At 36.7% G+C, this 12,960-nt stretch overlaps 1 protein-coding gene across 4 annotated transcripts; it reads left to right on the top strand.

The window, feature by feature from the left end:
- Positions 1-2,425: 2,425 nt before the first annotated feature.
- Positions 2,426-9,940, top strand: LOC108906538 (microtubule-associated protein tau). 4 transcript variants are annotated; one of them, XM_018709844.1, is made up of 9 exons: positions 2,426-2,527; positions 3,811-5,026; positions 5,106-5,149; positions 5,200-5,365; positions 5,426-5,634; positions 6,316-6,501; positions 6,604-6,669; positions 8,534-8,698; positions 9,287-9,940. In XM_018709844.1, exons 1-9 carry the CDS (start codon positions 2,441-2,443, stop codon positions 9,356-9,358), a joined length of 2,211 nt encoding a protein of 736 aa, XP_018565360.1. In that variant the 5' UTR covers positions 2,426-2,440; the 3' UTR covers positions 9,359-9,940. The 4 variants fall into 4 exon arrangements, with proteins under 4 accessions (XP_018565360.1, XP_018565362.1, XP_018565361.1 ...); XM_018709846.1 differs by having other exon boundaries at positions 5,429-5,634; XM_018709845.1 differs by having other exon boundaries at positions 5,109-5,149.
- The last annotated feature ends 3,020 nt before the right edge of the window (positions 9,941-12,960 follow it).

Genomic DNA, 12,960 nt, shown 5'->3' on the forward strand with positions numbered 1-12,960 from the left:
ATACCCTTATATCAATTAGACACATTTTCTTGCACGGTGGAACTTGAAAAATTAATAGGTATTGATTAGGCGTAAACCTAATTTTAGCTCTAATTCATCCAAAGGTGAGGCGCGTGCTTTGTTCTTGCTTTTTATTGCGTTGTAAATCATCAACGGTGACGAAGGGTTGAAACGTAGGTACTTTTGCTGATGATTCATAAAGGGCTTCGCAGCTAGTACTCGTAAAATACATATTTCATCACCTTCACCACAGATAGTGCTCTGAAACAAGAATTTTACTAAACTTTCGAATAGCATTAGCGTTAGAAACCTATATTAGAGCACTGAGCGGTGTTAGGATCCTTTACAAAAAATTTACTACACTTTTGAATACAATTAAACTACGTCTACTGTTGTAAGTGAAACTAGGATTCATTAAGGACTAAAATATCCTATCTTCGGCTTCTAGACTTCCCGAATTCGGTTTGCGTTCAAAGTTAGTTCACACCACGCGCAGATATCAGAACTTCTTAACTGATATAATGTGGCCAACCCTTCCTGGGCATCGAGAAAGCCTAATTACGCCGAAATTGAATTTGGCGAACAATTTATTTCATGCGAACTTCTGATCTTGACCTTTGTCATCCTCCTAATCTTAGATTTATCATGAATTCGTCCTTTCGATGTCGGGGACGAGCGTAATCGCTCTTTTTTTAAGTTTCGGATACACATCAGTCGCCTAGCCCTTCGTGATAAGCCGACTGTCGAAAAATGATACCGCTTTCACGGTGTATCCAATATTTATTGATAGGGTGTCGTCCTTGCTCCTTCAAAAAAAGTCCGGTGTCGCCGGGTGGTATATTCTTTTACAATTAATCAAAAAAGGAAGAACACGAACTCATGTATGATATTACAGTTTATTTGCTTCGCTATTTCGGCCCATACTTCTCGTTCCGCTCAAGTCATGCTCCTAAATATATTCATGGGCGTGTTGATTAATCGCCCTTATCACTTACATTATGTACTAGGTGGGTAACACGACCCTTCATTATTTTTAGATGCGGTTTGCTCGATAATAGTTCGCATTGTTTCGCGTAAGTATGTTACAAGAGCTGGAGTTATTTTGTCGTTTTCTTCGCGATAATTTTCAAGTCACATGCTGTGATATGTAACCTAACGTACCATATTAAGATCCGTAGTTAACAGAATAGTAATATGACAGCCATTCGTTTTTGTTTTCGGTCACTTGCAAACCATTAATTCAAACCAACCCACGGTCGTTTATAATCAGAGTATTTTTGGTGCTACAAATAATTTTTTCGCATTATGACTGATAATATTCTATTTTATTTAATTCAAAATCGTCTACTAAAGTGGCACTTTACCACATGAAATGTCACTGTTAATGAAATACAGTTTGACAGAAAATTGTTTATTTAAATATTGGAAACATTGTTATTTTTTTTTTCGTAACTTCAAAACGGTTTAATATTAAATCACAAAATTTTGGGGTTCTACGAGTATTACTATTTATATGCTTTATAATCGGTATAATACACAAATTTGCTACAAAGGCCTAAGAAAATGCGGGATCATGGAACAAATTTTACAAATTTTTTTGTACGCAATTTTTTCTACTTCCTGAACCGAAAATATGAAAATTTATCTTGAAGAAAAATTCATCTACGGTAAACGCCAATAGAAAAATTTCCGGATGTTTTTTTTTCATAACTGTTTAAAATAATGTTTGATTTGCTACAAAACAGAGGTGTAAAATTTATATATGTCTTTTTTCCCGTGAGTTATTTCGTCTTCACGCAGTTGTACGATGCTTAGAAATGTCGCGTGATGGCAAATTATCGGTGTCGGGCGAGAAAGAGAACATTATATTTAATTTCGCTTTTTAATGGAGAAAACTTTGTATTCCAACACAATTAGTGACATTTACTGTCTTTTCGGCATTGTATAGTTCGTTATTTGCGAAGTTCAGGATTGTTTTTTGGATGAACCTTACACCTAAGCATTAGGATACATTTAATTAGAAAGTTAATTTACTCTCCCACTTCTTCCTAACTTGACAGACATGTGATAGTGATCTTTATAGAATTAAAAGTAAATTAATGCAACCATTACTTCAAACAAGTATACAGAACCCCGTAGACTTTTAGTAACTGCACTTTTTGTTTCGTATTTCCACATCGTAGACAATCATAGCTTGATTTCAGCCCTTATAAAAGCTATTTAACAATACGGTAGTAGAGTAACAACTATTAGGTACTATTCTAGACAATGTTCACTACATTTGGCACCTAGGAAAGGATATTAGACTAGTTTTAGTTGAGTCCGACGTAACAGAGATAGAGCTTTTACCATAAAATAGTTGTGCACAGTATTCATTGGCAGAAGAATAATAATATTACATTACTTGCAGTAAAAAACGTAGTTCTAAAAGTTGGACAACATGTCCCAGCAACCAAATAGCGTTGTGAATGGTCCTTATACCGAATATAACGCCCCGATGAAGGATGAAATAATTAACAAGGACATGGTAAGAAAATGTAGTGTGTTTAGTTCAAGGAATTGTTTTTTAAAATTTAATATAGTCCCAGTTTCAGTCGACTATACTATAATTTTTATTTTGATGACTGTATTGCGTATATAAAATTCGTGTCGTAATCGACAAGTTACGTGTTTAGTTGTCCTTATACACTTAATGATAAATTCAGTACACCTCGTGGAAATAAAGTAAGAAGATATAGAGACCATTTAGCAAATGTATTCATTTTAGACAGAATGGTACGGGAACTTCTATTGACGTTTCTGTATAGGTGCATGTTTAATTCATAGAGTCGAAGGGATTTTATGAAAAGTTATTCAACTAGGCTTCTGTCATGCAATCCTGTCTGTTTTATTATGGGACCGATGGCAGGGGTGATAAAAATCTAGATGTTCGTGTAAAAAAAGGTCCAAAGAAAAGCTTTTTGGTTTAATTAATTAAAATATATTATTACAAAATATATAAAAGTTTTGAGAAAGTGTTCATTTTGTAGAAAAAAGGACATAATATTATTACACATTATTTAATTGTTGCCCATTTTAATACACTGGCCAGCTAATATCCGGATTTATATCCCATTGAGATTGTAGAATTCCACTGAAACTGACAGGTAAAAGAAGTGATGTATCGCCATGAAAGCCCATTTGGAATATTTGCTTTGAAAGTCGGTAAATCTATCCTGAACGCGAATGTCGTTTTAATATATTATATGTATCGCTTCTTTTGTACCACCTGACCCGCTACGAAGATGATGGCCCATCAGACCCGCCCGAGCCTGGCACTGTCTCCAAAACAAAATTCCAACCCCCCACACTTAGAATCTGCCCGACTTTTTTCCTTAACCTCCCCCTTCGATTGCTGCGATGTCAGTTATTTGTGTAGCGCCGCATTTTCAGAGTTATGCGAAATCGATACTTGTTTGAATCTGGAGACGGATGTGACTAGCGTAGGAATAAACTGCTGCACATTTTTATTCTTTGAGGCCGATATTCGGCCTTGCTCCGCGAAGGAAAATGGGAAGTCGAAGGTTGCACTTGCATGTAATAGGGTTATTTGGCATATAAAACCGTTTTATATGTTGCCTAATTTTTTATTGGTCATAAACTTAGATCGTAATGTGGCATATCCGGCATTTATTGAATTATAACGTATATATTATAATCAAACTAAGATATTAACGTCGTTCTATTCTGCCTTATTTGTTCCTCATAGTTCTTGTAATATAAGTATTTCAGTCTTATCTGAACTCGTGTAAGATATAATTCTTGTGCTAGCCTACCGTCCAACAGAACGGAAGCAATTCTCAGCCACAACAACCCCCACAGTTCCCACATCAACCCCCACAGCCTGCTGGGCCAGTCAACCCTCTGCGACCCCTAACGAGAATCGACAGCCGCAGTTCTTTCCAGTTCCGGCCCCCATTTCCGAACCAACAGGGCGCCCCTGTCCGACCAGGACAAGTCCGACAGCCTACACCACCTGGTACCCAACAGTACATCCAAAGGAACCCAGTTCCCGGACCTGGACAACGTCCCCCGATAGCTCCAGCTCCCCCAGCGCAGGCTTTCCCCCAGGCCCAAAACAGGGACAACTACAGACCCGTGACACCGTTTCCCAGAGCCCCAGTGCAGCCCCAGCGACCTCTGTTCCAGCAAAGATCGGTGCCGGCTTTTGCTACGCAAAAGCCCCAGCTTCAGGAAGAGAACTTGAGTAGAAGTCAAACTCTGGATACTACAGAGATTGATCATTCTAAAAGCGCAGATGAGAAAAATACGTCGAACGATCATATCAAAGCACCCTCCATAGCAGCGATGAACAACAGGAGCTACAGCTTGAGCTCCAACCCTCCAGAGCAGTCTAACGAAGCTAAGGAGGAAGCTAGAAGGAGGTCTGTCAGCAGCGTGGATAGCCTCGGGGAAGGCAGACCAGGTTCTAGACACAGTTCTATCTCTGGGTCTGCCGAAAATCTAGACAAGAAGCAAGACAATGAGGTACCGTCGAGGCCTGAGTCAAGAGCCATGTCCAGAATGAACAAAATCATTGAAGACGAATCTCCTAGTTCTTTAACTGATGTGTCACAGAAAAGTCCAGATCTGAGCGAAAGATCTAGACCAGCAAGCAAGACTCCTGAGAACAACTTCAGCAATAAACCCACATCTCCAAGCCCAAAACCACAAACGCCCGTTCCAAAATCTCCTAGTCCTGTCCCTCAGTCTCCTAGTTTCAAATTTCAACCACAAAGTCCTGGTCTCCAAAACCAAAACCAAACTTATTCGCCTCAGTCGCAAAGTCCTAAACCCCCGCTAAGTCCTGGACCTCCAAGAACTCCCAGAGACAGGAACGTTTCACCTCAGCCCCCATCACCGCACAGCCCCAATCAGAACGCTAATAAAGTTGTAGACGAGAAAGGGGCAAAAGGAGCTGCTGGCAGACCCGAGAGGTTGCTGCACCTGGAAAAACCAGCAAAGTCGAAGTCTCCATCGAAATCAGGTTACTATTTTCTTGATGTAGTGGTTAACTTGTCGAAGATGCTGCTTCAGCCAATTCTAACTGTAACCATTTGTTTCAGAAGGCGATAACGACAGTGGCGTGGACGAATCGACACAGGGAAATGTAAGTATATCCTCTCTACATATAATTTTTTACTGTAATGACAATATTAGGACCCCTCGAGCAACGGTGAAAACAGATCTCCAAGGAAGTCCAACAAATCCAGAACATCGTCCACCACACCAACCGCGAGGTCGTTGTCCAGGGGTTCAAAATCTCCTAGTTTAAAGAGTCCAGATTCAAACGCCACCACCCCAGGGTCGGCCACGGAAAAAAAGAGTAAGATAAGATTCCCCCTTTCATAGATTTGTTAAATAAAAACTGATTTTCTTGTTGAAGAAGTTCCTATGAATAAGGTACAAGTGGGATCGGCACCGTCACCAAATCTGAAGGTTGTCAAATCGAAAATAGGATCTTTAGACAACGCTAGTTATAAACCGGGTGGGGGTAAAGTTAAAATAGAGAGCAAGAAGTTGGACTTCAAGGCTGCAGGGCCCAGGATAGAGGCTAAAAATGACAGATATATGCCTAAAGGAGGAGAAAAGAAGGTAAGTAACAAAAAAATAGACAAAAATATTTAAAATTTATAATTAGTACTCGTAGAAGATTATTCCTAGTAACCTTAAAATCAACAAGACTGATAATATAAATGTTATAGTTCATATACAGTAATATATATTTTTATTTTAAATGTGTTGGTCCCTTCTCAAAGAAAACAGAAGTGTTGGAACCAATATCTGTATTATAAACTGTACATATTCAATTTATATCAACTATTACAGTAGTACATTAATAAAAAATAGCTAGCTATTGTTTAGAAGTATATTTGTATCGCACAAAAGTATTCTAGTTTGAAAATTTGTATATAACGTACAATACAGCGTCCGTTGTGTCATTTCTCTACAGTTGTAGCAATTCTTTGACTGTCAGTAAAAGTAATACCGAGGTTTCATACTTTTTTCGAGCTAGTGATAATGTCTTCCTTATATGGAGTCTGCAACCTGCGTTGGATGTTTACAATTTCTGAACTAGCAAACTTCTACGACTTGTAAAACTCTATAAGGTATAAAACTTTCTTTATTCTTTCTTTCTCGTTTCTCGCAAAGCTATTAAAGTTCAAACTGTATTTTTACCGACTCGAGAATTGCTCTGCAAACAGGGACAAGCGGCGGCGCTGTTCATCCATGCAGCAGTCACGGTATCCATTGACGAGTAATTTTTGCACCTAGATAGTACACCAAAAGTTACACTGGAACGCGAAATCAAAAGTAGGTTCGTTAGAAAACGCCACGTACAAACCGAAAGGAGGTGACAAAAAAATCGAGTCCGTCAAGCTAGACTTTAAGGGGAAGGCCAAGCCAAAGGTGGGGTCCAAGGACAACATCAAGCACCAGCCCGGTGGAGGCGACATCAAGGTAAGAACTTTACTCTGTGTTGGCTTTTGGCGAGGTGTTTGATTGGTCAAATTTCGGAACCATCTCCAGTCTTATTTTTTTGTACACTGAACGTATTTTTAGTCTGAGGCAGTTATGGAGGAGAAAGATACTGGTAACGAAAAAAAATCCACTAAAAACGATAAAGATGTGAGTAAATTTCCAGCGGTGTATATATACTGCTATGTAGCAATCACCAATATGTGTTGTAGACAGCGTAGAGTCGTTTTCACAAAAAAAAAGTGTTTGTATCTCACTAAAATGTAGGCTCGCACCCTATGAATTGGCATATACATTGTGGTATAGGCTGTGTGAAAATATGTTCTAATGACAGTCCAGGTGCAGCATAGTATTTGGGTGGATCTAATAATATAACAAGGCAATGAGGCGTGATTCAACACACCCTCCTTTTTTGGCATTTTATCTTCCAGATCTAATTTGTACTGTTACTTTAATTACCTAATGTTCTTGCCCCAAAATGGGACATTATGACCAAGTAATTTATTTAGAACAGGGTTTAATATTTATAAGGAGGCTTATTTTCTAAAATTCCATACTTTTTTAAATAATTTTCATACACCGCCGCTTGACAGCTTAGTATAACGTCAAATCCAATTTGTTTCACTTTTGTTTTATCAATATTTTTTGTACAGTGAACGGCGTGAAGACATTTTGTTTACGTATAGTTAAAAGTAATGCGATTTAGATTGTAATTTATATCCGAAGTCTGGGTAAAGCCCAATTATCACAGTATCGTTTAGAAAATGGGTCTAAACAATAAAAAAAGACACGAAAGCGGATTATAACGTTATGAGGAGCAGGATCGATGAATTGTATACTACAAATTAGAAGAATAATGATAGTTTGACATGGAAGAGGTGGAATGAAAGCCTGAGATAAATTGGTAGAGAAATATAAGCACAAAATTTTGTCGTAATATACACTCAGCAAAAGAATTAAAGTAGCAGAAAAATTTCCGTATATTTTTAGTGATCTTTGAAAGGCTGTAATTTCGTGAATAATGGTCATATCGAGAAGAAAAAAGAAGCCACTTGAAGTTTCTAGTTTTGAAATTTTCAGATGAAAATATTTCTTCAAAATCAAAAGAAATAATGCAAGGCAAAAATTTTACAATTTTTTTTGGAAATTTTTCTGCTCCTTTATTTTTTTTTACCGAGTTTATACATACTGAGTGTCCCAAAGAAACACGAATTCCTACATAATTTTTCATAATTGAGTACTATCTTTAAGTACGTAAGTAAACATACACTCAAATATAATAAAAAAAGCTCACTATCAGATCATTCACTGCCATTAGTTTTGTTGTGTTCGCAATATGAATGTTCGAAAGTTTTAACGTGTGAAACACAATTTTTTTGAGCTACTCACAGGCACTTTGTTGACTTCATTAAGAATAAAATCCAGTACACGAATACTTCGCGGTAATACAGTTCAACACCACCTTTTAACTGGTGCCTTAATTAAAAATACAGTGATACACTGTCTGACCTGACGCTTACTTTTAGCGGAAACCCTTGAGAATTGATTGTTATTATGGCGATAACAGTAACCATAAAAAGACCTTTGCGGTTTAAATGTTGTAATAAAACTGTCACGTCTCTCAACTTCGCCCTTAAGTTTAAAAAAATGTTGGATATGTCAAGTTGCTCGTTTACGAATTTCGTGTAATAAAACCTAAGATGCGGGGAGAGTAGTATAAATAGCCATGAAAAGCTACCTGAACCGCTGTAAAATTTATGGGATATGTGGAGTCATTAATCATGTTATATCAGCTCATCAGTTGAAACCCCAAAAGACATGCTATTAGTGTACGAAAATAACCATTGCAGCGATATAATTGATTCGTATCTTCTGCTCCAAATGCATTGTTCGATAAGTGTAACGTAAAACAAAAAGGTTATGTTTTTGTCAGATTGTGATGTAACTGCTTCTGTGCCGCCAAAGCTTTTTAAAACCTTTGGTTGTGACCTGTACTAACCTGGTGTTGTCTCAGATCGAAACGAAGAAGATCGACCTAAATGTCACCAGCAAAATTGGGTCTTTGGATAACATGAAGCACAGGCCCGGTGGAGGCGACAAGAAAATCTTCGACGACAAAGACTACTTGAAGCAGAAGTCTGGCATCTCCAGCGTAGATCATTCTCTCTCTGGTTCTCAGGTGAGTTTGAGTCGTTGTTTGGTAGCAGAACCCCAGACATCATTCCAAATTGTGTAAAAACATTCATTTAAGTGAAATACTGAGAAAGCTTGCCTTTTAAAGGATTATTTTTGTAAAAGAAAAGCTTTCACAGTGTTTCTGCATATCTTTATTCTTTTCATTGACCATCTTTTCGTTTTAACTTTAACTTCGAGAAGTTATTTCACCTTTTTGCTCGTTTCCTAACGTCGACTAACAGTTTTTTTTTACGTCGTCTCGTTATAATTGCATGTTTGTGAGATATGCTGAAAGCATGGTATCGATTAAACAGAATTTAGTTAGGAGTTTGCATGTATAAATTTTTTGTGCGTCGTAAATGAGAGGGCTTTCATTTTTCTGTACTAAACAAAGCAAATTCTTGCTTCTACCTTACACCCGAGCTTTGTTTTGTTCTCCTGAACCATTTGCACGTCTTCCAGTGTGTGGACGAAACTAAATTGATCTGTTTCTTAACCTGGTCCCAACCTAACCTCCCTTTGAGTTAAAAATTTCTACTAACTCGTCGATTTGTTTTGTGATTTTGGTAATGACAGTGAATTTTTTTGTTAGAATTCACTACCATCCCAACCAGATGCCAATAAAGTCCCAGTGGCAGACGAGAACCTGAACCAGGAACATTAAAACTTTATTCCACGACGAAGACTTGTTTTTTATTTTGTTAGGGAGGGTTTGTCGTTTTTTTTTTCGACAAGTAACTGATTGTCACTGAGATAGCGCATGCCCATTTTAACTTTAAGCAGTTCTGCATGCACTTTAAGTAATACGAAGGGATTCATTTGGAATTAACAATGACATTAACTGTTTAGCTTTATTGTTTTCATTTGTTTTTTATAGCGTAATTTAAAAGGTAATAAATAATAGTTTTGGTGTTGTGATACCTAGGATACGACCAAAAAATTGTGTGTTTGTACTATTCTGTATCAATTTTATTAGTGGGTATATATTCTCTAGCCGGGAGGTTTTACCTAAAGGCTGTCAGTTGTCGAAAAGTTTTGGCATTTCTTTAATCCTTACTTGCTTCGTCTGTTTTATCAGTTCCTTTGACGTTAAAGAAGTGAAAGAAACTTTAGACAATTCATATTTTCTTATATAATATTATATATACGCTGTAACCTTTTTCATTTTCTAGATGATGTTGAGATTGTATCGTTATGTTCACTAAGTATGAGTATTATTATAATAAAATTTGCATTAATATTAATATTGAGCAGCTTCATTCACTGTACCACTTGTAGAAGCACCCACTTCACGTAGAATCGATCCGTAAAGTACCAAAAGCTTTGAAACACGTAAGTATTAGTCGTATACTTGAATACAGAGCACGCGTAGAAAAAAAGATACATTACCGGCGTTTATAGTCCCAAAAAACTGCCTCTTTGCTAGCACAAGTCGTGTCAATGAAAAAAAGTACAGCTTCTCAATAACATCGAAGGATGCTGTCACTTTGTTCATATGTTTTTTTTGAAACCAATCAACCAATATCAAGAACTTATACAGGGTGTAAGAAGTATGACTGCCATATTTTCAGCATGAGATAGTGTATTCATAAATGAACGAAAAAGTTGTATATTACAGGGGCGTAAAATTAATAGTTTTCAATTCGATAGTTTTCAAACTACTGCGAGTATTAACATTGGGAAGTTTCATACAACGTGACAACAGCGCTTAATCTGCACCTTACACGCGGCAAACTTGTCCTACGGAATAATAAAAATGTAAACAACTATTATTGTGAGACATTTAGTAAATTTCAAGGCAATTGTTTTCCAGTTTTCAAATAAATAAAATGAAATGTATCGATTTTGTAGTACGAAGATAGTGTTGTGTTTAAATTTTAGCACGAATTTTAGTAATAATGAAAACACTCGCTGGAAAGCACCTCAAGAAAAGGAAATAGTGGTACACAAAAAACACTCCGACACGGTCCAATTCCAGATACCAACACTAACTGAATTGCGTATTGCTGGACAGCTTAGTACCTCGTGTTAACCGCCCCACCGTTGTCACATTGTTCGATATGAATTTTATCGAATTTTAAATTTATTACAACGCTAATTATTTTTTAGAATTAAGCACAAAGAAGTAAAAAAGTATTTTATGGTATTCTATACACGCAGTTATGTCAATATTCCTTAATCAATCGAACTTTTGCACATCCAGTTGAAGATTTTGATAATTTTTTTCTCGGAAATGGTTGAGATTAAGACCCATGCCATATAACGTTTTTTTGCTTATTTCAATGGATTCTATTGTCTGTTAGAATTAAGATAGTCGAAATTCTAACACCCTGTATAGTCAATACAAGACGTCTACAAACTTGGAAAGTGTAAATAAATCAAAGTATGTAGACGCGATTGAGAAAGAAACATTTTTGGGACCGCTGACGACATCGATAGCTCGGCTGATTAAATATTTGTCCACTGACTTAAAAAATAAAAGGCACTGAAAGCTGAACTGGTAGAACTACCAATTGTTCTGTTTATAACAAAAAATCGAACAAAAACGCGAACGACGCGCCATCTACGGCCACAATTCCAGTGGTTCTCAATAAGTTTTTATTATTATTAATTTTAACGTTTGATTATTGAAAATGCTAAATTATTAGTGCAATTTACTTGTTATCAAAAAACTTCTTCGAGTTTGTAACCACCCCTCCATAAGTAAACAGTTTGGGACTTCCTAGTACTCTTCACAGCTGACCGAGCAGGATAACGGTACCAAGGTGCTGATTTACAGTCAAATAACTACATATCGACAGTGACTCAGTTATATTTTGTATCGCTATTATGTAGAAGTTGACACACGAGCAGAGAAAGTATGATTTTAGTAGATAGCACGCGATTATAGAAGCAACACGTAAGTATCGAGTAAAATTAATTTGATTCGTAGAGTATTTTATAAGTTATCCGCTCCCGTGTACTTTCTGTGACGTTTCCGTGGTTTTAGGAACAGTCGGTTGAGATACACGTGGAAGAATATGTTGAAATCGAGTCTCCAACTCAAGAAAGGTTCTTGACAGTCGTCGAGGAGGAAGAAACTTACGCTTCTGGGAGGTTCTCGAGGAGCGTTTCTGCTAGGAAGAGAAAGGTCGCTGAAAGCCCGCGACCAAAGTGGAGGTTTTAAATGGAGTGAAGAAGAAGATATTTTAAAGTGCTGGAATTTCATCTGTCTACCAACTAGGAAATAGATTAGTACTTCCGGTAGATTATAATTTTGGACGTGCTGGTTCCAACAATGCAGAATAAGCAGGAATGTAGATCTCAGGAGTTATTTTTTTTTATCTGAGATCGAACTCATAACAAAAATTAGAAGGACAGGCGAAATTTTTGGCTTTCGCAACATTATACCTCCAAAAACTTTATCACAACTGGACCTAGGCTTTGTTCTCAAATGTCTAATACAGTTTTATTGCATATACACTGTGTCCCAAAATGATGGAACAAAAAATATTTTTTTCCAGTTGAAATTTTAAAAAATCGCTGCAGCAGGTTACATTTTGAGCAACATTTGGTGTTATGTTACGAACTTCTTCCCTGATACGATTTTTTAATTCTTCGATAGTGCCTGGTCGGTTCACATACACTGCTTTTTATATAATCCCACAAAAAACATCAAGTGGGGTTAAATCAGGGGAGCGTGGTGGTCATTCAAGCGACCCTCTTCTACCTATCCATCGATTTGGTAAAACTTCATTAAGGTAATTTCTTACATCGAGGCGAAATTGTTCCATCATTTTGGGATACAGTGTATATTTACAAGTATCTATTGATACGAAAAATCGTAGTTAAGAAAAAGAGTATATCAAAAATAACACTTTTAATTTAATTCTAATAACTATTAGGGTGTTAGAAAATAAAATCCTTAACCTATTATGATTACAAACAGTTATTTTGCACCAAAAACTTTATTCTTAAGAATTAAGTGAATTTTTTATTACAACTTACTAGAATGTTAGGACACCAAAAAAATTGAACAGCACTAAAACATAACTTGGTGCCTAAACTGACAGCAATACCTCTGATATATTTGTTTGTGTCATTAATACTATATTTTCTATCACACGATTCTCAAAAGAAAGTGAAGTATCTATGTTAACATTCTATCCATTGTGTTTTTATTATATTGATATTCATCATCATGTAGTTGGGACAAGCTCCCTTTAGTTAGTTTGCTAAATAAATAAGTGAAAACCAAACGTGCTCTTTCCTTAAGGCGACCCAGGT

This window comes from Anoplophora glabripennis, unplaced genomic scaffold (genome assembly GCF_000390285.2).
Source record: "Anoplophora glabripennis isolate ALB-LARVAE unplaced genomic scaffold, Agla_2.0 scaffold116, whole genome shotgun sequence".
Classification (NCBI taxonomy): Eukaryota; Metazoa; Arthropoda; class Insecta; order Coleoptera; family Cerambycidae; genus Anoplophora; species Anoplophora glabripennis.

Bases quoted from the DNA above. Each gene is read 5' to 3' on its own strand.
- LOC108906538 (XM_018709844.1), top strand. From the start codon at position 2,441: ATGTCCCAGCAACCAAATAGCGTTGTGAATGGTCCTTATACCGAATAT. The intron at 5,150-5,199 runs GTAAGTATATCC...TGACAATATTAG, and splicing joins ACGAATCGACACAGGGAAAT to GACCCCTCGAGCAACGGTGA. The intron at 5,635-6,315 runs GTAAGTAACAAA...TTTTGCACCTAG, and splicing joins CTAAAGGAGGAGAAAAGAAG to ATAGTACACCAAAAGTTACA.